We start from the raw sequence: 25,635 nt of genomic DNA, 5'->3' as shown, positions 1-25,635 counted from the left end.
TCTAAAGTAAATTTAAATGTGCTTGAAATCAAGCAGGCACTTAGAAATTTTGCTGCACTGGGGTCCAATCGTTCTGAAACACGGTGAAAAACCAAAGGAAGAAAGTCATCAAAACCAAACAGACTGCAGACATTCAGCTGACTCTTTTGTTCAGTATTTGCATTGTTTGAAAGACAACTGTGAAGCATCTCGCTTATCCACAAGGCTCCCATCAGGCTGTTTACCAGTAAAATCTGAAAAGCTGTTGGGAGTCCACGTGATTTCTAGTATTTTGAGCAGGTTGGTTTTGTTTCCTTGTTCAGACGTTCTAGTCCAAAGACATTGTGCGCAGAAACTGTCAGGTCATGAATAAAAGATAAAAAGCCCGCTATTTTTTAACCAGCTTCCCTGGACTGGTTCAGGGGTTGGTCCAAACTGCAGACATACAATCAGCACACAGGAGACTTTCATGTCGGATTTATCACACTGGAAATTTAAAAATAAGTGTTTAATGATTTTGTTGAATATCAAAACCATTGTATATTTTACACAACACACAGAGAACAGGGTCTGATGCTTAGGAGCGGTCAGGCACATAAATGTAGACATGGGCTTTCGGGATGCACGGAGCCCAGGGGCTGGGCTGATGGTGGAGGAGAAACCTGTTGCCCCGGGTGATGCCAGCCGCTTGCCCACGCTGCCGGCCCGCTTCCAGCACTTTCTCCACACCAACGTCAGTGGCCGGGGTCCCCCTGGCCGCCGGCCGCTCCCCACTCCCGCGGAGGCGGCGCGACCCGGGCCCCGCAGCCCCGGCCGGGCTCCCCCGGCCCCGCGCACCGCGGGCCCTCCGCCCGCGCCCCCCCGCGCTTCGGCCGTGCCCTGCTCCTCCCTCTCCCCCCGCCGCCGCGCGGAGTGGGCCAGCCCGCCCCTATATAAGAGCCGGGTGGGCGGCTCCTCGCCCCAGCGTCGCCAGCGGCTCGGCAGCGGAACTGCCGCGGGGAACATCGTCGTGCGTGGGGCACAGCCTGCCTGCCTTCTTCCCGGCTCCCCGCCGCCCTGCAGCCATGGCCTGGCAGCCGATGGAGATCAACCCCGAGGTGCGCGAGGGGCGGCGAGGACAGAGCTGGGGCTGCGGGGCGGGTGGTGGGGCGCTGTCTCTCACCGGCACTCACGCTTTCCCCCCCCCGCATTGTCTTCCAGATGCTGAACAAAGTGAGTTGCCGCCGCCGGAGGACCGCCGCGGGCGGGAGGGCGCCGTCCCTTCCCCCTCCATCCCTCGGCATCCCGCTCTGCCGGGGGCCGCCAGCCGCGGTGACGGTACCGCTGCGCGGGGCGCGGCCGCACCTGCGGAGCGGGGCTTCCTTCCATCCCTCGGCATCCCGCCTTGCTGGGGTGCGGCCGCACCTGCGGAGCGGCGCTTTCCTCCATCCCTCGGCATCCCGCCCCGCCGGGGCGCGGCCGCACCTGCGGAGCGGCGCTGAGCCCGTGCGCCCCTGGGCGGGCGCGGCCGGCAGGTGGCGCGGCGGGGCCGCGCGTTGTGCTGTGTCACCGGGCGCGGCGGGGCTGGGGCGGCCGCGCCCCGCGGGGACGGGCGTGTCGCGGCCGGGCCACCCGCTCTCTGTGCCCCGTGCAGGTGCTGTCCCGCCTCGGGGTGGGTCCTGGCTGGCGCTTCGTGGACGTGCTGGGCTTCGAGGATGAGGCACTGCGCGCCGTGCCGACCCCGGCCTGTGCGCTGCTCCTGCTGTTCCCGCTGACGGAGCAGGTGGGTGTCCCCTCCCGCACACAGGGTAGCACTGGCTGCCGTCAGGAGTGTGGCTGTCGTCCACCCAAGCATCAGATGGTTGGGCACATGGATGGGGCTTGGCACTGGTGCAGTGCTGTGCTTGGTCCCAGCCTCCAAATGGCCTCAGCTGAAATGAACTGAGCAACTAAACAAGGGCTTTCATTCCATCCCAGTTTTCCTATGAGACTTTGCTTTGTATATCAGACAGGGGAAAAAAACACGAGCACTCTTGAGTGTGAGGAATAGCAATTCCATTACCATGCTGAATCATTGGATCTGGAGAGGCCTACATTACTTCTTTAGTATATTAATATTAATATATTCAGTCCACTTGATGCTAAAGATGGGCTTTGAAATCAAGTTTAAGTAGCAGATTCTTAAAAGGAAGGATTATAACCTTCCAATAGTGATGGATTTTACAGTTGTTGATACGTTGTTCTGATGGGGAGGGGCTTGTGAAGGCAAATTTTCTAAAGGTCCAAAGGCCTATTGTAGAGACATGCTGAGTAGTCTTGTTCAATGGACCGAAGCTACTGGGAGATGATCTAAAAGGGCCTATCCATTGTATTATTTCCCACCCCAAGCTATTTCCAGTATATGGCACAGATGGAGAAGCTAAGAACAGTGCCTTTGGATATCACTGAGTCATGTAGGTAGTCCATTAAGTGTTGGCCTGAATCCAGTTTAGACATATGCTGCTTTATTAGTACCACAAAGACAATTTTCTGAGTAAATCTTTATCCAGTCTTGATACTGATTCTCCTGCACAACAACTTACTTGTCCAGTGGTTTGCACAATACAAAGGTAGGTCTGTGATGAAATGCCTAAAACAGTTATGTATTTACAGCATGAGAACTTCAGGAAGCAACAGACTGAGAGAATAAAGGACCAGGAGATCAGTTCCAAGGTGTATTTCCTGAAGCAGACAGTCAGTAACTCCTGTGGGACAATTGGTCTGATACATGCAGTTGCTAATAACAAGGACAAATTGAAACTTGGTGAGTATGAATGTTCTGAAGTGCTTGAATTTCCTTTTTTTTTTTTGACAGCAGATTGCATGGATATGGGCTTTTGGGAGACAGGTGGGGCTTTCATGCATGCCAAGTTGAGGCATGCTGTACTGTTTCAGTTGGTAAGTGGGTCATCCAGCTTTTGGAGAGGGGCATGTGGACTGCCTGAAGCACAGAAGGGAATGTGCTTTGACTCCTGTCTGGTAGCTGCAGAGGTATTGTCCTACTAAGCCATGCAAGAGGAAAAGGACCCATAGCAGGACTGACCAAAATCTGTCTGTAATTAGGAAGTACTGTGTTCAGAAGCAGTTATTGACATTAAGTTTGATGTCAATAGAAGAGATGGGGTTATTCATGCTACTTATGTCTAATGCAAACTGATGTGCTCAGAGTAGCCTGTAAATCAGTCTAAAACATGTTTTCTTTTTGCTGGAGAAGTTGTGTAGATAAGGGTTTGTAAGGAGATTTTTCCTACTGAGGTAATAGTTTTGATGGTTTCTTTACTATAGAAAAAGATTCTTTTGTTGTTCAAAGACTAGAGATCTGCAAAATACAACTACCAGTATTCCAAGAGAACTTGGACCCTTTCTGTGGTGTGGGATTCCTTTTTATACAAAGGAAAACACATGTGGAAGGCATAATGAGCATTAAGCATAGTTTTGCTTTGCTTTGTTCTTCTTAAACAGGATTCACTGTAATAACACACTCTTGATGAGCGAAGCAATGATGCAGCACATCTTTTATGTGCTAGAGCTCAGTGCATCTTAGTACTGCACTACTAATTTATGTTCTGGAAAACCAAAGTAAGCCCATCATGAGCAAGTGCTGCCTTCATTTGAAGGCAGCGAGACAATTTCATCTACCCATACTCTGGTAGTTATGTGTTGCAGCCCGTACCTTTCTTGAATTACTTCAAAACAGGATTGTACATTTCTGCCAAATGTGCAGTGCAGAATCAGAAAAGCTAAATCCCATCTGAAAGTGATTTTCAAAACAAACATCCAGAGTGACCTGAAGTACTCTTCCCTGAAACAACTCTGGTTGTTTGTGTAGATTGTTACTAATATCCTCTGGATAAATAGCTTACTTCAAGTGGTAGTTATAATGTGCTTATGTTGGAGATAGTTACAGGCTGAATGCAATGATTTGTAGTTAGTGCAAAAAGCACTGATTACAGTGGGCTGCATCTAAACTGTGACTGATGCTTTACCTATACTGAATAAAATGTTCGATCATCTTGTGCAGATGAGGGGTCTGCCCTGAAGAAGTTTCTTGATGAAACAGCTGATTTGTCTCCTGAAGAAAGAGCTAAGCATTTGGCAAATAATAAGGTATATGAACTACACAAACTGCTGAGAGCTATCAGCACCTAAAGATGTAGTAACCTGTATCTGCTTTCTCTTAAGGCTATACAAGAAGTCCACAATTCTGTTGCGCAAGAAGGACAATGTCGGGTAAGATGTGAATGTGTAAAATCTTGGGAAAAGTTTTAATGAAGGTGGTATAGCAACATTTTTTGTCCGTCAGATAGCTGTTAGAGTTCGTGAGGAAAGAGAAATGAGTGACTCATGGGTGGATACTTGTTCAGGATTTCTTCCTCAAACATGGAATTAAAAATTTGGGTCCAGACCCAGTCTGAAAATATGACTATACATTAGGTTTTCTGGTGCTTGACCTTGTAGAGGTCCTGCCACAGGGCTCTTCAGCTGAACTTAAGTTTTCAGTCATTTGCTTTCTTGTTGAAGTGTCCTTTGTTCTGTAGTCACAAATTGGGTTTGCAGTACTAGCTTCAATCTAACAAATATATCTGATGGTATCTCCTAAGGTTGAGGACAACAGTGTGAATTTCCACTTCATCCTGTTTGTCAATGTGGATGGACACCTGTATGAATTGGGTAAGGTCCTGTGAAACTCTGCAGTTAGGCTGGGCCTACTTCACACTGCACAACAGTGTTGGGGGCTCAGGCACAATACTTTGTGCTAATTAAACTATTTGCTGAGGCCTTCAGAGCCGAAACAGTTTGTACCTTCACCTGAAGATTTAAACTGAAAATGGGTTGCACTGAAGGCCTAAAGCATGTTGTCACTGGTAGAGCTGAGAAGACTGTTTCCATCTCACTCAGATTATTGACAATTTGTTCTGACTTTCCAAATATCATCATATGTGTACTTGTTTGGGTCCACTGTGCTCAGTTCTGTTAATTCAGAAGCATTTCTTTCACAGATGGCCGTATGCCATTTCCTGTAAACCATGGCACAAGCTCGGATGACTTGCTGTTGAAGGTAAGACTTCTCCCTTGCTGCTTGTTTCCCTGAAAGCAAGGCTTATAAAAAGGTGAGAAGTCTGCATTTGGTGTATAGTGGTTGTACCTACTTGCTCTGCAAGACTGTACTTCAATTTGCTAAATTTATGACAACTAAAGGTATTGTCCCCCAGAGCTAGATACCTGTTAAGTGTATTTATTAGCTGGTGTTATAAGACTATGTAACTTAGTTGATGGGACTCAGAGAGGAACTGCAAAGACTTTTTCTCTACAGCAAGTGTATTTGGTTAGTCTAAGCAGCTATGTTTTCATCCCCAAGGATTCTGCTAAGATCTGCAGACAATTTACAGAACGTGAAAAAGGAGAAGTTCGTTTTTCTGCTGTGGCTTTCTGCAAGTCTGCCTAAGACTCTGAAGAGATGCGAGGAAAGCAGTTTAATAGCACACCAGTAAATGCAGTTTAAACTCCAGTGCTTCAGTACTTGTTAAACACAGCTGTTCTGGTAACTTAAATTATTTCCACCTTTTGCTATACACAGAAGCAACATCAGCCGAGCTTATGCTAAAGGATGAGCTCAAGTTTTAATGTGAATGGTTTGGACACATCAGATATCTTTAGACTCTTTTTTTCACATGTTAAGTAGAAAATGCTTAACAGGGCTTGTTTGATCTGTGTCATGTTAATGGAATTGTTGGTTGATATTTCCTTGTCCTTAATGAGAATAAAATGTTCTGCTGGAAGACTAAATGGACTAAAGTGATGACTGATTTTCTCCAAAAAGAACTGTGTGGCATCCTCTGTAAACACTTTCAAAAGACGCTCAAAGCTCTCCTCTGAGGAATAAGTTAACCTCAGGGTAGCAGGGCAATTGCTCTTTCTAGTGTCTTGAAGGCTTTCAAGGATGAAGAGACACCGGTAACATGTTGCAGAGCTGTATGCTGCACTACCCTTCTAGTAAGGTTTTTCCTAATGTCCAGTCCAAAACTCATGAGCTACAATCTGTCACCCTGAATACACTTATTTTGGAGGAGTAAGGTGTGATAAATTAACATTGAAATGTCACCTTAATGTGGTTTGTAATATGCTACAAGCCACAGAATACCCACTGGGTTTCCTTATAGGACACAGTATTAGAACAGATATTCTCCCTACCTGTAGCTGAACTAAACCTGCTGGCTAAGGCAGAACACAATCCTGGGCTAGGCTGTGTGTGCTTACTAACTTGTGATTCTGTTATGAAGACCTTTGAAGAGGCTGTACTTAGCTGTCCTGTCCAAAATGACCTAAGAAACCCATACTACATGAGTTTCTAATAGCAGGATGAAATTTTGGATTCAAGGAGAAGAGACTTAATCTGTAGTACAAGTTCCTTGGCCTGAACTGTGACCTGTGGAAACTGTTTTCACCTGAGTCTAGTTGCTGTTTTCTGCTCTTGCTGCTCCTTGCTGATACTTCAGGTAACTGTAAGCAGTGATAAAGCAGCCTCTAACTTGGGCCTTTATTCTAATGCATTAGGTCCCAGTCTGTCCCTGGCAGCCAGTGTATACAGTGCTAGGTACCACAGTCTTAGGTGGTCACTGGTGCTCTGGGTATGCTGCAAGCTGTTCTGGCTTCAGGGAGATTTTTTGAAGGGTAATTCAAGCTTTTATTAAAGCTCTCTGTGGGCTGAAGTTAATTTGTATTGGGCCTTGTTCCTGCTCATATAATTACCTGATAGCTGAAGCTAGTGAAGGGTTGCAACACATTTTAATTTGAAGCCTAAGGATTTGCTAAACCTCAGGATACTCCAATTCTAAACATCAGTGTCTTCAGTTTCTGTTAGGAGTGAAGTGAAAACTATGGCTGAGAAATGGTGTTACATGTCGTTGTTCTCTACAGCAGCATCTTCTGCCTTTCTGTGGAAGTTGTTGTAGGGTGGAGGGAGAGGCCTCCTGGGGCGTCTCTGCTGCAGCCTACTGCTCCAGCGCAGACTCAGAGCCATGCCTGTGGCTCAGGCTGCTTAGCAACACAACCTTCGAGAGAGAGAAAATGCAAGTGGCATGAGCACAGCAGAGTGGAAGGTGCAGTGAAAACCAGCGACAGGAGCAGGAGCATGAGAAATGCCAAGTGAGCTGTATGCCTTACCTGGGGCAGTGAGCTTTAGTGCTGCAGAGGACCCTCTCCTTGACCTTTGGGCAATTACTAGGGGCACATGCTGTGATTGTGCCTGTGTAGAATCAATGCTGAAGCAACCTGAAAATGCCTTTGATATATTACTGTAAATTTCACAGTGATTGCAGCAGTCCAATATTTTGTGGTTTATTTTTTCTTTTTGTTCTAATTAGCAGTACAAACAGTGCAACTGAAGTTATTTCAGTGTTTCATAATTTTTTTTTTCATTCTTCTGCTCAAGCTTCTGAGTTAAGAATTTACCAAAAGGCAACATTTTAATAATTTAGGCCTCATGAAAAAAACAGGGAAAGGGTTGTGCCAGACTCTTCTTATTTTCTCACATTCTAGTCCCAGGTACAGTTTCAAAGGATAGAAATAAAGAGAAGAACTAAAGAATGGATGTTATCTGTCTACTCATTTATAACACCTCTAGCAAGGCTGTTCTCCCCTGCAGAAGTGATGACAAGGGCTTAGCAAACAGCTGGGCTTTACTTTAAAACATCCTCGGTTTCAGAAAGAGGAAGATGAGTTATTTGGGATGGCAAAGATCTTGGGAGTTAGGATAGAGATTGCAAACCATGGGTGCTGATCTGTAAGCTGAATAGATGGAAGATGCAATATTACAGTGCAGCTGTTTCAAATGTGTTACTGCTTTCAGAAGAAAAGTCACAATGCATGGAAGTGTGTGTGTGACAAAAACAGACTGAAAAAGTTATAAACAGAAAACAAGGAAGGTGTTTTAAAGCCATTTCAGGCATGTATAGTCTCAAAATAAAGGATTTTTCAAAATTTTCAGCTAATTTTACCTACTTGCCAGTTTTTGAACTTTAATCTTTGCCTGTAATTTCACACTTTGGTGGAAATGTTTGGGCCAAAAGGTGTTTTTTAGAGTGCTATGTATGAAAACACTTTTCGTGAGAAGATGCTCTTATAATTCAGTATTTTTTCTTGGTCACATCCTATCTGAAGTGAGGCGCTTTTCTTGTCTCTCCTTGTTTTCTCTTTATTCTTATAAACAGTTCCATGCGGAACTGTTACTTTTCCTTGATTTCCTGTGCATCCTTCTGAAGTAAATTAGCTCTTTTGACCCTTTCTACTTCTCATCTAAAGTGCTTCATGTTTTTCCTGAATTTACCCCTGAATTTCCCCTGTGACAATTGTTGAGAAGGGCAGGAGCTTGTGAAGCCTGCTGTGTTTTATGCCCACTGTGAAAGAAACCTGAATGGCTGTTGCCACTGCTGCTCTTCCACATAGAGGAGTCTACTGAGCAAATTAATTTGAATTAACAGTTTCCTGCCATTTTTGTGCAGTCTTTCAGAGGTGGACATTCAACAGTTAATATACAGAACTATCCTTGGAAATATTTGAGAAATAATGAAGAATCTCAGGTAGTATTTTAGGCTTATCTGTTTAGACCTGCACATTGCTAATTTAGAGCTGTACCCAGGGTTGACTGTGTGCAATTTATCATTTTGTAACTTGCCTGTCTGTTGAAAGCTGTAGTCAGCTTACTCTGTAGATGGCAGCATTGGGAAACTTAGAGCAACAAGTCTAATTTAGGACCAATGACAGAACAGATCCAGAAGCTTTTTTAAGTCCACAGCTAGTCCTACTGCCTTCAGTGGGATCATTCACAGGCTTAAGCACACTTCTGATTTCAGAGCCAATTAGCCAATCCTTATAGTAGTCAAAAGTTAGTCATACTGCAATGTCCAAAGCCTCTTACACATTTGCATAGTCTTTGGCTTAGATCCCTAGTTTACTTGCAGCTGATGTGTATCAGCTTTTGTCCAATATATACTTCTGTACAATATATATGCTACTATTTCCATACTAATTCGAATTCATTTTGGGGGAGTGAGGAAAGAAAGTGTGGGATTAACTCCAACAGCATCCAGCTTTTGACACACAGACCAGTTTATCACTCTCGGATATTTAGGATGGAGAAGCAGTTAGCTGAAAAAGGAACCAGACACACTAATATCCTCTGCTGTTGATATAAACACAGCAGGGAGCTCTAGGGGTCTGTGGTGGGCATTGGGAGCAACCGAGACTGGCAATAAACCTTGTAGTCACAGGATCCCTCTCCTGGTGCTGCCAGCAGCCAAGGAGAGGCTGATGACAGAACTTCAGCTCAGTGGAACTGTGGACTAAATGAGAACACACAAATTGGGAAAAATGCAGCCAGAAGCAGAGTAACAGCATTAAAGTTCCTTTGTGACCAAAGGACATAAAATGTCACTCGCATTTTGTCATTTTTTACATCTCGTACAGGATGATATTAAGTTACAGGGAGTGGTTGACATTCCAAATGCTTTGAAACCAAGGGACCTCGAGGGTTGAGAGGATGGGTTAGAAGAAACCTCATAGAGTTTGACATGGTGAGGTGCTGAGCTTGGCACCTGGCTGGAGCCACCCTATGGCTGGGAGGTGATGGGCTGAGGTTCAGCCCTGCTGCAGCCTGGGGATTTTGGCAGGTGCCAAGTTGAATATAAGCCCGTATGTTGGGTGCTCTCCCTATGAGTAAGGCAAATCACATACCGTGTTGGGAGTTCTATTGGGAGGAACAAGACCAGCAGGAGGAGGGAAGTTATTATCCATTACTACCTGGCACTGGTGAGGTTGCACCTGGAATAGTGGTTCAGTTCTGGGTCCCCCCACCCAGTCCAAAAAGGATGTGGAGGAATCTGGAGAGGGTCTAGCAGCAGGCTCCCAAGGCAGGGAGCAGCCCTGTGAGAAGAGACTGGTGGAGCTGGGTGTGTATAGTCTGGCATGGAGGAGACTAAGGCAAGATCTAATTGTAGTTTACAACTACATCAAGGGCAGTTGCAAAGATGAAAAAGCCATTATTTTTTCCTGGTAGTAGGAGATGGTCTATCAAAGGACAGTAACTGCAAATTGCAGCTTGGAAGGTTCAACTCAGGACATTTGGAACCTAGAAGAATATTTCTTCATGGGAAAGTAATATACTGGAACAAGTTGTCAGAGAAATGGGAACATCTCCATCCTCGCAAAGTTGTAAGAGACCAGAACGTAACAACCAGCTTCTGTTAAGCTGCCTGAGGTTATCTACTACAGTATGAAAAATGAGAACAGCGATCAGTGTTGCTCCAGCCTCAGGAACTGAGTGCTGTGCTCCTTGACGAGGAGCTAATGGTGAGTCTCCTTGCTGTGCTTTCTGTCGGGAAGTTGCTCCCAGCAGGAAGAGCTGGAGGCTGATGCTGCTGACTGCTGGTTTTCTTCTCTGTCTGGGGTGGGAGGACATGAATGGCTGCAGGAACAGCAGCCAATGCATCTAGGGTGAGGTGCAGGTTTTGTTACCAATGGATGCCACTTCACAGAGAGCTGGGGAAGGCAGAGGCCAAGGAAGGACCTCAGGGAACTCTTCCACAGTCAATGAATCAGAAACTGAAGTCTAAGGAGTCCTCCCTGAGGATGAATGTAACATCTCTATGGGTACCCTAGGGGGGAAAAGAGCAGTGAGTGATGGGGAAAATGGAAAAATGAGAGAATTCCTGGACATTTTTCAATTGTCATCTTTCCAGCAGTACCATAAAACTGTTCAATGAAGTTTCCCAATCCCTTAAATAATTGTACATCAAAAATGTAGTCCTAGGTGAAGCTCAGTGAACAAATAATGAGGTATGTAGAACTGATTTGAAACTTACGTACTTTTTGCTTAGATGAGTTTCAGACGTGGTTAGATGATATTGCAAGGCCTGTAGCAAGATGCAGAAAGTGAGATCTGCATGATGTTGGAGGAACCAGACTAGGCAAAGGTATTTCAGTCAGTTTAGCATTTCCAGCAGGGTACCATAAAAAACAAGACAGTAAATTCCATGGCTTAGGAACACATATGCATGTTAACATCTACACTAAGAGTAGAAGCAGAAGAGCTTCTACTCTTAATGTGTTGAGAGTGGGAGAAGTGCAGCTTAACTTTGCAAATAAGGAATGGAGACATAGATTCCCTGATTTTTTTTGCAGAGAAAGTTTTTATATTTACTCTACTTTGGCTTTGGGCCTGAGTTAATACACCCTCCCTCTTAGCTGGACATATTAGTTAAAGCTCAGTGTTAGACTAACCTCAGCTTGACTGACTTGGAGAACAGTCAGGTGAACTCATGTCTGTCTGCAAAAGAGGTCTGTATTGATACATAGTCCCCTGAGTCCCCTTATAATGCCTGAAGATATTTTTCTAGTAGACTTATATTGCAACTCAGCATTCAACAAACACTACTTTCTCCCTCTTTTCCCCCTTCCCATCCCACAAAAATGTTTAGCAGCACTGGGGAGTTGAGGATTATGCATAAATCTAAATTGCAGATGATTATATGAAGCGTGGTTGCAGTATTCAGGCTTTCTGACATACAGAAGAGTTGGGTGGCAAGGTTGTGGCCATGTTCCTGATGGTTTGAAGAAGTACAGATGGAAGAACAAGATGGTTCAGAAAATAATATAATTATTTGACTAGCTTGATATTTTATCTGACTTTACCAAGCATTCTTTCTCCTTTCACTGAACAATTGCCCTGAAGGTCAAGTCGTGTCAGTAAACAACACATTTCTCAGAATCAGTTCTTACTGAACAATGTGAGAAAAGGGGCTGGGTGGCTAATTTTTCCCAACTTCAGAAAGTGACTGTTACAGGTTTTTGATGCAGCCCAGTGCTGTTATGAATGTGATCTTCCCTAAATACACAGTTTTGGACTTGGTTTTCAGTTTTCATGACCCTCTGAGAAGAAGTCATAAAGTAATCCCTGCTGCTTTTTAGAAATGATCAGTACAGGCAGCAGTGACAACAAACTTTCCTGTAAAGTGTCATTCAAATCTTTTACCAAAGATGGCAAAGTCCTGTTTGGTTTGAATCAGTCCGATGCATGTTCGTGGCCCTTGACTGAGCAATGAGGGTTTAGGAAAACTGTTGCTCTTTGTGAAAATGCAGTGTTTCAGGGCAATGAGAAACTGCTGGTTAAGCAGCCAGGGATCTTGTACAACACGTTTTACGAAAGTTGTTTCATTTCTACGGTCTGTCTGCCACAGCTGCTGCAGGGATCCATGTCAGTCAGACTTTAATCCTTTGCTTAGCTGCAGTGTGGATGTGTGTAGCTCATGACTGTCACTCCTGAGGCTTCTAATAGGGGATGGTCCCAGGAGAGCCTGGGACTGCTGCATGTCTTTCCTGCAGGGAATATGCTTGTTATTTTGCAGGTTGAGAACCACACACTCATTGACAGAATAAAAAAACTGTAGTAAGAAATTAGCTTAAAATCTCTTTGATTTTCAAAGCTTGAGATATTTCTCCTGCCAGCCTCAATTTGTAAGTGGGTTTTTTTTACCCTATAACTTAGCTGGTATTTTTGAAAGCAAAATCTACAATTGTACTTGGTGAGTGCAATCAAAAGAAAAGAATGGAAATTCAAAAAATTGAAACATTAACTCCACAGCAACATTGGGTTTGTTCCTTACTCATTTGATACATGCATGTCAGGAAATGGCATTTTGTTCGTTAGATTTGATGGCGCAGGGAAAGGTTCCCTGCTCAAATACATTAGCTAAATTTAGCTCCTAGGCTGCAACAGGTGAATTTATTTTTAAGTACTGTGTAGCACTTGGGGTCTGATTTTGCAGAGCACCTCAGCTCCTGGTTAGTCCATGATCTCAACTGAAATCAAGCCTTCAGTTAGACTTGAGCACATGGTTGAATTTATGTATAGGCTGAAGTGATTTCCTTAGTCAGACACTTGATGATATTTCCACATCTGTTTAGACTCAGAGCCTGAACTCATTGCATTAGGAGGGTAAAAGTCCATTTGCTCCCAAGCAGAAGCCCCTCACTTGATGTTTTTCACTCTGGACTGGACAGGGAATTAACAAACTGCCAGTTCTTCTTACAAAATTATACCAATTCTACTACATCAAGTGGGACAGCTTACCTTGGAATGATTAAACTTTTCCAAGATTTCATATCCTCACTCATCAGACCCCATTTAGCACAGGAAATTACAGTTAAGCTGTAAAAAGACTTTCCCTGACTAAATCCAATGTTTATAAATTATAACAAGGCAGAAAATGTGAATCTCAACAATGTAACTATAGTCTGAAGAATTCACAAGTTCAACTTCTTTCCCAAATACTTTTTACCACAGCAGTAACATGAGTTTGTATAAATAATGTATACATTTTTAGCATATTTGCACAGTGTAATAGATAATATTTTGTGTATTAGAAGAACGCAAACCTGTGTGGGCTGTCTCCGCCTTCATTCTCAGACAGGAGATTTTTGGACTTTTCACCAGCAGTGACCACCAACAGAGCAACTTCCTTCTGTTCAGGTTGGTTTTTTTTTTTCATAAGAAAGCTGCTGGAAAGCTCCTTAAGAAATAAGCTCTATAAAGCTTCTTAAGAAATAAAACAATAACAAGTTGGATATGCTTTATCCAGTCCCACATTATTTTTCATGTCTATGGCAAGGTCTCAGTATTTGTCATTCCAGTACTTCAGCAGTCAGGCCAAGCTATACTTCTTACATCTGTGCAATAACCTCACATACAATATGGACCAACAGGTGCAGAAAAGGCTCTCTCTAGAGAAAAGAGCAGATCTAGCAGCAGTGAGGGCCAGAACCAGTCACACAGTTTAGATTTTCTTGTGCTGTCCTAAACAAACCACTGACTGGACAAAGATTCATTATTTTCTCTTATGTACATAAGAGATTTAATATACTTTGTGTAAAATATGCATCATAGTATATATCATAAAAATATCATGGATCACAATCATATATAGAATTATTTTTGAAACTTTAAGGCTAAATAAGAAATCATAAAACCTAGATGCAGCTAATACATCCTGTGTGGTAATTCTTTAAAATTCTTGAGATAGAGCTACTGCTTACAAGCATATTCACATGTAAGAGGAAGAGGATTAGGAACAAAAATAAGAACAATTACTCCATTGAATTTAGGGAAAGTTTATCATACACTGACTTCTGGAATACACTAGGTTTTAAATCCTAGGGTTTACATTTCTAGGATTTAAATTTGGCTCTTGATACCTAAAATTTGTGCAAAGAGACTGGATTTAGCTGTTTTCTGTTGAACTATTTTTCTTTATGGATGATTGCAAACCCTTCAGGGATCACCCTACAAACACTGTCAAAATAACAGTGGTGAATGTGTGGGGTGGGGAGCATAAATCAGGGAACTTCAATGTCCGGTTAGTGCTTGGCCATGGCAGAATAAGTGGCCAGCCCCTCAGAGGAAGGACTTCGCCCCTTCACTTTACATGGAACCAAAACCAGTTAAACCAGGAATGACACTCAGCATTCCCATTTAGGAGCAGCTTTAAAAAGGAAAATAGCTGCAGTGTGCACCAACAAATTCAGCTTAATGGAAAGTGTCAGCACCCAGGAGAATTCTGGCCCATGACCCAGATAATACAGAAGCAAACCATTGTGTGACTGCATCTCTTTAGCAAATGTAGTACTGCAGTCAGCAGTCTGCAAAAATACTCACTTTCAAAGCAAGCTTTCAGTGAAGATTTCAGAATGACTTTTGTTTCAGGAGGGAATCACAGATGCAAGCACTAGAAAGGCTTTTCAACACCTGTTTGTTTATTTATTTATAAACATTCTTATCTGGGGCAAAATAAATCCTTGTGCATTTTATTTGCAAATAAAGCACAGACAGTGAAATCTGTAACAAACCAAAAGGGTACATGGTGATACCCTTAAAGCTCTGTCCAGCACATATAAGGTAACTAGCTGGAAGAAACATCTGCAAATAGTAATATGCATATATTTTGTAAGTTGTGAAAATAAATAAATCACCTATAGTGTAGGAAAAATGCGCTGAAACTCATGCCATTTCTTGTAGGGAATTATAGTTGACCTTTCTGTGTTAAAAAAAAGAGAGGACACCAGAAAATATTGGAACAGAATTCTGGAAAAAGCTTCCCAAACTACAGCCTGTGCATGCTCATGGTATTCAGACATAAAACTGCAGCCCACATACAGAAGGCCAGGCCTCTTATTTCATAGTTAATTTAAAACTGTAACTAATCTGGAAAATGTTTATGGCCTGGAGTGGTCTTTTCATGTAGAAACTGTATTCTAACATACACATTTTGAACTTGAATTGGTAATGAGTTTGACTTACATCTTGTGGTCCAGATGTGTTTGTTTTAGTACATCTCTAAGTGTGCTAACCTGGGAAGCCTTCAGGGTGAGACACAACAGATGGACAGAAGCAGCCCAGGCCTGCATTTCTTCGAAGCAGCCACAAAACATAAACTACACCAGAGTTTAACTGGCACACACTGATGAGGGGATGTTTCCCAGGAAGGTCTCTGTCCTAAAATATTGTCTCTATTTCCACTGTATCTCAAAGAGAGACAGTTTCTCTCGATTGTGGAAAAAATACCTCTGCTCAAGAGACCCCATGGAACTCTCATCTCAATGACACTGTCATGCTCGTATTTTCATTGATTATCAACTACTTTCTACAGCCTGGTGGATGTTTAGAAAAAGGAAGCATTCACTGAGATGATAGGCAAAGGAAAAATGTCAATGTTGAAAGAGCTACAGGTCTGTGTTTCTGGAATGGCAGCATACAGACTCTCAGCTAGTCAGATTTTGGTTTTAACAGTGATTTTTTACCTCCCTGGGTCTAAGATTATAAGCATTAGTCCTGCTGGAAGACAAATTTTAATTCTCACTGCCCATTCAAAGTATTTTATCCAAACTTATGTCAATAGCTTTTGAAAAGATAACACAGGCTTTTCCATGAATACCAAATAAATGTAAAGAGTAGTTTTCAGTAGTGAGAGACTTTAAACTCTTTCTTTTAAAAAATGTCTGTTAATTTTTGGTTTGTGGTTTTTGTTTTCATTTTCTCAGAGTTGTTTTCCAAGTAGGTTTTTGCCAGTGTTGGAAATGGAACCACACTGCTGTAAGTAGGCACAAGAAATTAACTTGCACAGGGAAGCTGTTTTTTAGCTGTTTTTTCCAGTTTTATGTCCTCCAGAATCAGGGTTTGAATGAAGCAAGTTCAGGCAAGAAGACAGTAAAAAGTAACTGGAGTTAAACATTCCTTTCATTTAGCTTAAGAACAGTTCATCCGGTTCCTTCAGGATCATAAACCCAACTCCTAAGCCAGCTGAAGTTGGTGGCAAAGCACCCAGGGATGGCACATTGTACTGCTTAGATCCTGAGTCTTCTTTGACTCACCTAACTAAGATCTACAGACCTATAAGAGGCAAAAAGCCATTATTGTCCAAAGTAATGAGGATGCTCTCTGACAAGCCACAGTACTGTGGACAAAAAGCCAGAGGGCTGGACAGTCAGACCAGGTCACCAGAGTCTGACATTCGACACCCTGCTCTGCCACCAGTGTCTCAAGCAAACTGCACAAAGCAAAGCCCTTCTCCCACACACTTCATCACTTAGGGAAACCTCAGCCTTCAATTAGGCAGCATGATCCTCTACAAAACCAGTGAGAGGAACAACAGGCTTATGGCTGGGGAGCACAGACCTGTAAACCTACAGAGGGGGGCATTGCTTAAACCAGGTGATGGGAATACGGAGTCTAGACACAGTTTTACCCCAAAAGGAGCAAAACACGTTGTGATGCCAAGAAGTAGGTATTTTTCCCTGCTTAATACTCTTACAGTGAATAGTCTGCTAATGCTAGGTGCTCTCTTGAGTGAGAGAAACCAATATGACGGCTGTCCTGGGTTATGTCACTTCTCTGGCTAGGTGTTTTCTCCTGCTCTACTGCCAAACATACACTGAAGCCCTCTATGTTTAACTAAGTTTAGCTACTAAGCTATCTGGCACATCATGGTGAATGGTTCTCTCTTCCTGCAGTGGTGTCCCACTTTGAAAGCAATGAATAGTCACTGGAATAGGGATTTGACTCTGACTCTTTCACGCCTGTTTCTAACTTCTTACCGTGAAGGCAACAGCTCAACATCTCTCCTTGCCTTAATGTATATCCAGTTTCTTTATGCAAAACGTGTATCAGAGATCTATACAAGTTATTGTACCATGTAACAGTCTGCTGGTGGTATACAGCTCCTAAAATACAGAAGCATCAGCTACAGAAAAAATAGGAAGCTGGAGGCAGACTCCTGACTTCCCATCAGAGCCTTTCCCACTAGGTGCTAACAGATGTGCACTCTGAGAATTACAAGACTTTACTCCATTCTGTCCCGTGCAAAGCCTCACCTAAGTACTTTACTAGCCCCCTTGACAAGGGGAAGGCTGAGTTCAAGAGTGCCCTGGCCCTTAGCTCAGATCACCAAGCAATTCTGTGTTACCAGGAGATGGAGGCCCACTGGAAAGAAACAAATGCAAAACTGCGACAACACTGGTAGAAAAATATGGCCTAAGGGAACTAGGCAGGAAAGCTGAAAAAGTTTTCTGAGGATTTTAGTAGTGTCTAAAGGCTGAGTGCAGTGCTCAGAGTTTCCTGTTGGATTTAATATTTAGTTCCACCTGATGGTTAAAACAGTGACCTGGTTGCAGAAGGTACAAAATAAGGTTTTTGAAGGCAGTGAGACCTCAGTTTGCAGGCTGATGCTCTGTTCTTTCTATAGATGGCGCTGTAACTTACCGAATGCTTTGTTTCCCTGCTCAAAATTTTTCTGATGCTATCAGCATTATGCCATCTCAAAAAGCAGATTGAGGGTAAAAAATCCCTCAAAACCATCACTAACACTGAGAGGTACCTCAGATCATGGGTGTGATTTCTAGCATTTTACAGGATCTGATCAAAAAGAATCCTCATTCAGGATCTGTGAATGGTCAGGAACAGGAACTTGGGGTAGAATGTCAGAGGAGACTAAACATACAGTGGTGTTTGACGGATTTTTCTTCAGTGAATTTCTTCAATTGCTTTTGCACCCACATAAGCTTTAAAAATCCACAGCAAATCAGATGGTCCTGGTTGAAACGTAACTTCTGACTTTTTTCCAGAGTGAACATAAATCCAAATGCATTGTAAGACATTTAAAGCAATTAATATGCAAATGATTATCATTACAAGCAGGAGCTAACTAAAAACAACTGCTCACACATGATAAGTCATACGTGATTCCCTCCATTATCTTTCTCTTTGCACATAACTTCTTCATGATAGGGACTCTTCTGTCTCACCACTGCCTTGAATAAATGGCACTGTCAGCATCCTTAGTGCTCATTGGTAGTTTAGCAAACATCATTGTCAATAAAACCAGGGCAAATACACCAATTCAATTAACTCTGTTTGTAACCACAAAACATTTCTAAATATATAATTGAATGAAAACAACCTCCATACAAAGATTTGTTCATCAAATGTACAGGAGTATCAACAAATTAGCTTGATTCAGAGTCAAAACACTTCATGAAAATCCACAGGTAGAGCCCAGCAGTCTGGCTTTTCCTCAGGACGTGGAGCTCACATTACAGCAAAGTGGCCTTTTTAAGTGTTACAGCTGCAGAGCTACTGTGGCACCAACAACCACTGCACCACTGAGAGCACAGTAACACATTCACACCATTCACTTTTAAAGTCTAATGAAAGAATTATTTCTATATAACTCTTTCAATCATGCCCCCCCAAATTCATGTTCCTTTTGCAATAACCTCAATATATACACATATATATATATATATGCTATAAAAGCATTATCAAATTGCATTTTCAATCTCAGGTGCAACTTTAGGAGAATTGTCATTATATAACTTCCTTTCTGACAGTTCTCCTGCTATTATCACCCAGACTAATAACTTGTAAATATCTATGAAAAAAATTAATACCTTTATCTTTTGGAAATTTACAGTAGTATTCTTCAAAATGAAATAAACAGATAGTAGAATGTATACAGTAACTGAGCCAGATTTATGGTTACAATTATGAAGAAATAGGCCATAGTTTATACCTGATAAGCACAGTGTATTTATTTGGTGAAGAGCAAGAGATGTATGATGTGTTTAAGCATTCATTTCCTTATTTTTGTGCATGTTTTCTGTAAAGGATGTGTTAACTGTGTTACAATCACTGAAACAGGTTTGGAAAGTCAGTCCTAAGCTTCATAATCATTCACCATGTTATAAACTCAGGATATCTGTTGATGTAAACATCACCCTACATACTTCTGCACAATGTTTCTGTAAGAAGAGATGAGTCAGGGGATGGCTTTTGTATTATCACAAGTTTTAAATGCAGAGTGTTTCAATTAAGTCATTTCAATTCAGGCACGGAAAACCAGAAGTTTTAGAGGGAGATAAGAAATTGATCCTGGAAGTTAGGATGCAATCTTCCCACTGTCCAGCCTCCTCTCTGGGATGAGGTGCAGAAACCTCATCTCTCTCTCTTCCGTGAGTTTCAGTCACGGGCATTGAAAAATACAAATGTGTTCAGAAAGTTTACATGCTCTTGCCAAGTTCACATGGGGAGTGCAACAGAATTACTAAAAGAACAACAGAGGTCCATATCTACATACAGAAAAACAGACTATCTCCCTCCCTCCCATCTTCTTCTCACCTGCCCCAGGGCTGGAGTTTCTTCACAGCTTATTCTTTCCCTTGCTTTGCTCCTGGAGGCCTCAGCAGTTTCAAGTCCTCAGAAAATAAGAGCCATCACAGTCTTTGCAAGGAAGCAGCCCTAAGAAGTGGCAGGTTTAATGGAGCATACATACAGCTCCTCTGCACGGCACCTCCAGCATGTGCTTATGCACACTCTGATGGTTTCAGCTGGCTTCTCCTATTAGGCCAATTTCAGTGCCCTGTACTCAAAATGTTTCACAGCGTTTCAGAAGCTGGAGAAATTAACTGCTGTAGAAAGTGGAAGGGAAGACCATAGCCACCTGATGATGCTGGGACATACCCACAGATTGACATAGCACATGCCTTGAAGAACCATTGTTCCTCTGAGATGTCATATACTCCACACAAAACTGCATTTTCCTTGCAGACATGTCTCCCTCCTCTAGGTTTAGATCATGAATAGTTGAGTGCTGTGCTGACACCATCCACCTCAAAGTAGAATTAATTTCATGTTACAAGAGCTCCCACAGCTGATAGCCCAGTCCCCCTGTATGGCTGGAAAACATTCCACTCTGTGGAACCACCTGCATGACTTCCCCTACACACTGAGATGAAGATCCCACAGGTCTTGATTGTCAACTAGATTTGAGAGTCTTTATTCCAGACAGGCTCATGACTTCCCAGTTTCACTGAGGCCTGTAAGATGCTGACCAGTCTCACAAGGTGCTCCAGTGGTTGATCATCTCCTCCTGTACAATCTTTGCTACACTGTGCTTGGCAAAATGGTCTATAAAGAGAAGCATTTCCAAGCTTGATTGAAAAGCCTGGAAGTAGCTCACAGACACAAAATTTGGCACATTCTAATTCAGCACTGAAACCTGATTAAGTACTAATTTTCAGAGAAACATCACACTGCACACTGTCTAAAGTTAACTGAAGGCCCCTTGTCCCTTAGAAAACTTGATTCTGCCAAATAATTAATTACTCAGTGTTCCCTGTGCTGCCTGACTTGAACTTTCAGCCATGACTTCTAGAATGTTTCCTTGATGGTAACACTCCAGTCACTTAGAGATACACCCTCTGCTCACCTACTAGCATGCTATGCTAACATGGGGTCACTGGTGTCTTAAGACTGGAATTTTTTAAGGCATGGATGGGACTTAGGTGCTTCACCCCATTAATTTTTTGAGATTTGAGCATCTAACTCCTTTAACATCTTATCAAAATCCCTATTCAGTTTCCTGGACATGGTTCATCAACACAGTCACAGATCACAGAATATCTTGAGTGGAACAGGACCCACAAGGAGCATCAAGTCCAATCCTGAAGCAAATGGACCAATGAGGATACATTCAATGAGTATTATATTTCACGAAGAAGAAGTACTCAGTAAATATGGCCCTTTTAAAAAGCAATGATTAATGAAAACATGTAGGTCTGATCAGCCACAAATATGACAGTTCTGCAACCTTTGGATTGTCCTTTCTTCTGACTAGATCAGGAGCTCCTGTGATAGACAGTCCCACGAGAAGGCAAAAAGTGCCTGAGAATAAGAGTCAACAGGTATCAGCAACCATTTCAGTAAATGTGGATTATCAGAAAGTATATTCTGTTCCCTTGAGTGATCATTTGAGATTTTCTTGACATTTTGTCTTCTTTTAGAGGTCCATAGAAGAGCACTGGGGCCTCCAAACTGGGGAAAAACTCCAGGCACTTTTCCTGGCCTGACAGAAAGACATAATTAAAGAAGTAATAATAAAAGAAAGTTACAAAGATTACTTTAAAGGAGTCCCCGACACCCCCTGACACCCTCCCCCACCCCTCCACCCAGTTTTGCTATTTTAAGGGCCATGCTCATAATCCTTTTTGGCTGCACATTCAATAGCTGTGATTTCTTGGCAATCTTGTTAGCTCTGCTTTCATATGGGTGGGCAGCCCCCATATAATAAATCATTTAGCAGCTCAGACACTGATTCAACAGCGTAGTATCTTTCTCTTCCCCAACAGTTTGTCAGCATGGACTATGGCCCAACAGGCAGACCTACATCATCACATCCACTCCTAAAGTAGGCTGGAAAACAGCAAACTCTGCTCCAAAATGTGCTCCATGATACTTGGGCTTGAGTACATAAGCCCAGTTTGTTAAGCCAGAGTCAGTGGTACAGTAATGGTGCTACTGGTTTGGTGGTGGCTCACATCTGGCCAGACAGGAGCAGAATCAACTTATGGCTGCCTCCAAAGGAGCAAAGTGGAAAATTTACATGAACCCTTCCAGCACTGAGAGGTGTAGAAGTCTGTGATGGATCCCCACTCTTGCAGGATAGGGTCTTTGAATTCAGAAAGGTTTCTGTGGATTTCAGTGAGGTCCAGTATGATCCCCAAGAGGTCCAGAAGACAGCAGAGGAAGTTATTGCCTTGGAGCACTGAAAGGTATTAGGGAGGTCCAACAGCTATTAACAGTACTGTTTGTTTCTTTAATAGTAAGTGTTGGACATTTTTATCAAGAAGCATTCTGTATCTTCAGTCAGACTTAGATTTACATCTTTCACCATCAGGATCTCTGGTGAATGAGTTTTTAGCTGGTATGTGTGTGTAAGTGGTGAAATTATCTCACAGCTCACAGTAGTAATTTAGGCAGGGTTACAAATTATACTCCATCCTTTGAAATAATGTGTAGAACAAAACAAAGAAAACATAATAAAGAAAACATAATAGAGGCTGATTTTGATGTCCCGACTCTTATGAATATGTGACCATCCATGTCTGTGATGGTACAGCAGATGCCATCTGTCCCAGATATGGTACCTGTGGTACAAAAGCACCTTCCCAGGCTTTGATGAGTGTCTTGTTCTGCAAGGATTGTCATGACAGAGGAGAACACAGAACAAGAGAGCCTGCTTACAGAGAAAAAACTCACCTATATCCTACACTGTACTGCTTTTTCTTGCTTCTAGCTGAACACAATCCTCTGCTAAATACTGTCCTTTAAATGTTCAATCAAAGAAGAAAAAAACCACCCCTAATATTCCTGTGTTGTGGAACTTAATAATGATGTTGCTAAATAAGATATGTTGTTGTTCTACAGCATGGGGTCAAGTCTTTGTCCTGGGTTGCAGTGTATTCTATTACCATCCCCATCAGCTGTTGAAATCAGGTGGGGCAGTGTTTCCTTGCCTCCTCCCCCCAGACTATCTTGCTGTTAATGGCCCATCATTGTCCTGCCGCATGACTCATAGATAATTCCCTCTGGACTATCATCTGTTAATGAGCCCAATCAACACCTGGCCTTATGACTCATTACCCCATTGTGAGATGCTCCACCCAGAGGGAGGAACCAAGCATCCCAGCGTGGATATAAGCTGAGGTTGAAAACCAGAGAGGAGACCTTTCCACTGGATTTCCAGAGGACAGGAGCTACACAGCCACCGGACCTTCTGAGGAAGAGCAGACCCTTTTCTACAGGATCACCGCTTCAGAGGACTGCAGCCATAATTCTAGCAGACTGCTACCACCACCCTGCCTAACAGGGACTCAGGTTGTATCTTGACTCTGTCAGTTTGAACCAGTGTTTTCTTTTAGTTGTTTTTTTTCTTTCCTTTTCTTTAAACTTCCCCATTAAATTGTTATTCTGACTTGGTGCCTCCCACTGGTTTGTTTTCAAACTAGTACATAATTTGGCGCCCAACGTGGGGCAGCTCTGAGAGAAAGTCAGAATTACAATTTTGTGTTAACAGAAACCTATTCACCATGGTGCTCAGCTTGTCTACGTGGGTACTGTATCTTGCTCTCTATATTTTTCCTCACATGGGGAACTACCTGCCTGTAGTATTACTCCTGTTAAAACCAGGGAATGGTATGAGAATTGCTTTAATGGTTTATTATGTCTACAGCATGATAACCTGCGAGGCGATGAATACCATTCGGAGTATATACTCAGTTTTGTTTGGCTGTCCTAGTCTGGGCTCCTATGTCTGGGATCTCCTCAACAATCGCACCCAGCCCCTGGTGGGAGGAGTAGAGAGTGGTTTCTTCCAGCCTTTCAGGCCAGGCACAGCAGTTTTTGAAAATATTGAATTCCCTCTGGATGTCAAAGACGGCATAAACTTGCTGTCAGTTCTGCTTTGTCTTCTCTGTACAGCCTGCACCATGTACACCATGCTTAGGATCAGAGCCATGGCACAGCATCCTCAGGATGCTGGAGGGAAAAAGAGCAGAGCAACAAACATCATGCCTACGCAGACTGACACAGAGGAGAAAGGAACCAAATGCAAAGCAACAGCGTCCATGTCTACTCAGACTGTCACCGAGGAGAAAGAACTCAGATGCAAGACAACGGCGTCCATGTCTACGCAGACTGACACCGAGGAGAAGGGAACCAAATGCAAAGCAACAGCGTCCATGTCTACGCAGACTGACACAGAGGAGAAAGAAACCAAATGCAAAGCAACAGCGTCCATGTCTACGCAGACTGACACCGAGGAGAAAGGACCCAGATGCAAGACAACAGCGTCCATGTCCACGCAGACTGACACCGAGGAGAAGGGAACCAAAAGCACTCTCAGTGTCCCCATGCAAACCGTCACCGAACCAGAACAGCCTAAACCAATTGCAGTTGCCCCCGTTCAGAAGAAGAAATCAAAAAGCAAATCAGCCCGCATTGTGACTGACGAGGATGCAGCAGGACCTTCGCACCCAGCAGAAGAGGCAGAGCCAGAGATCATCACTCGGTCGCTATCCCTGGGTGAGCTGCGTGACCTGCGGAGGGAATTCACCCGCCAGACAAACGAGTCTATCCTGACCTGGCTGCTCCGCATCTGGGACGCTGCAGCCAATGACACCATTCTGGACGGAAGTGAGGCCAGGCAGCTGGGATCTCTGTCCCGGGATGTGGTCATTGACCAGGGGATCGGGAGAACCCAAGAAGCTCTCAGCCTCTGGCGGCGACTGCTTACAAGTGTAAGGGACAGGTACCTTTGTAAAGAAGACCTCCAGGTGCACCAAGGGAAATGGAGCACAATGGAACAAGGTATCCGGTGCCTGAGGGAATTGGCTGTGCTGGAGATCATTTTCTCAGAAGACGAGAGATTTCCTAAGAGCCCAGATGGTGTCCAGTGCACGTCACAGATGTGGTTGAGGTTCGCACGCCTTGGACCAGAGATATACTCCCGTTACCTGGCAACGCTGCAATGGAGGGAAGGCGAGGACAGGGTGGGCGTCTTGGTGAACAAGCTGAGGATTTACGAGGACACCGTCACAGCCCCGTTTCGCACCCATGTCTCATCCGTGGAAACAAGTCTTTTGGCTGAGCAAGTCCGGAGCTTGATTGAAGAAGGCCATCAGAAACTGAAAAAGGAACTTAAGGAAGAGATTTACCCGATCTCGCCAGAACCAACAAGAGTCTCTGCCATTAGGAGCCGGCGTCCCCCAACCAGGGAGAGAGGATACACCCCACGAGGTAACCTCTGGTTTTTCCTTCAGGAACATGGAGAAGACATGAGTAAGTGGGATGGAAAACCCACCTCCTCCTTAGCAGCTCGGGTACGTGAACTAAAAAGAGGGACAACTACCACAAGAAGCGCATCTAGAGTCAATATTGCTCCGGTCTCTCGCACACAGAACTCCAGACGGTACCGGAATGATAATATGACCGATCCTCTTGAAGGGACCTCAGGAACGTATTCACCGGAAGGGAGCAACATGCAACATGACCAGGAATAGAGGGGCCCTGCCTCTAGCCAGGTAGAGGAAAGGGAGAATCGGGTCTTTTGGACTGTGTGGGTCCGATGGCCTGGCACATCTGACCCACAAAAATACACGGCTTTGGTTGACACCGGTGCTCAATGTACTCTGATGCCATCAAGGTATGTGGGAGCAGAACCCATTTCTATTTCCGGAGTGACAGGAGGATCCCAGCAG

General features: G+C 43.5%; 1 protein-coding gene across 1 annotated transcript; it reads left to right on the top strand.

The window, feature by feature from the left end:
- Nucleotides 1-977: 977 nt before the first annotated feature.
- UCHL1 (ubiquitin C-terminal hydrolase L1) lies at nucleotides 978-5,729 on the top strand. The gene is made up of 9 exons (XM_082282261.1): nucleotides 978-1,076; nucleotides 1,180-1,191; nucleotides 1,613-1,741; nucleotides 2,611-2,761; nucleotides 4,019-4,104; nucleotides 4,180-4,227; nucleotides 4,599-4,668; nucleotides 4,998-5,056; nucleotides 5,357-5,729. The coding sequence occupies exons 1-9, from the start codon at nucleotides 1,044-1,046 to the stop codon at nucleotides 5,441-5,443; spliced, it is 675 nt and encodes a 224-aa protein (XP_082138387.1). The 5' UTR covers nucleotides 978-1,043; the 3' UTR covers nucleotides 5,444-5,729.
- The last annotated feature ends 19,906 nt before the right edge of the window (nucleotides 5,730-25,635 follow it).

The sequence above is a fragment of the Coloeus monedula genome (genome assembly GCF_965178545.1).
Source record: "Coloeus monedula genome assembly, chromosome: 5".
Classification (NCBI taxonomy): Eukaryota; Metazoa; Chordata; class Aves; order Passeriformes; family Corvidae; genus Coloeus; species Coloeus monedula.
This window is presented reverse-complemented; position numbering and strand designations above follow the sequence as displayed.

Bases quoted from the DNA above. Each gene is read 5' to 3' on its own strand.
- UCHL1 (XM_082282261.1), top strand. From the start codon at position 1,044: ATGGCCTGGCAGCCGATGGAGATCAACCCCGAG. The intron at 2,762-4,018 runs GTGAGTATGAAT...CATCTTGTGCAG, and splicing joins CAAGGACAAATTGAAACTTG to ATGAGGGGTCTGCCCTGAAG. The intron at 5,057-5,356 runs GTAAGACTTCTC...TTCATCCCCAAG, and splicing joins CGGATGACTTGCTGTTGAAG to GATTCTGCTAAGATCTGCAG.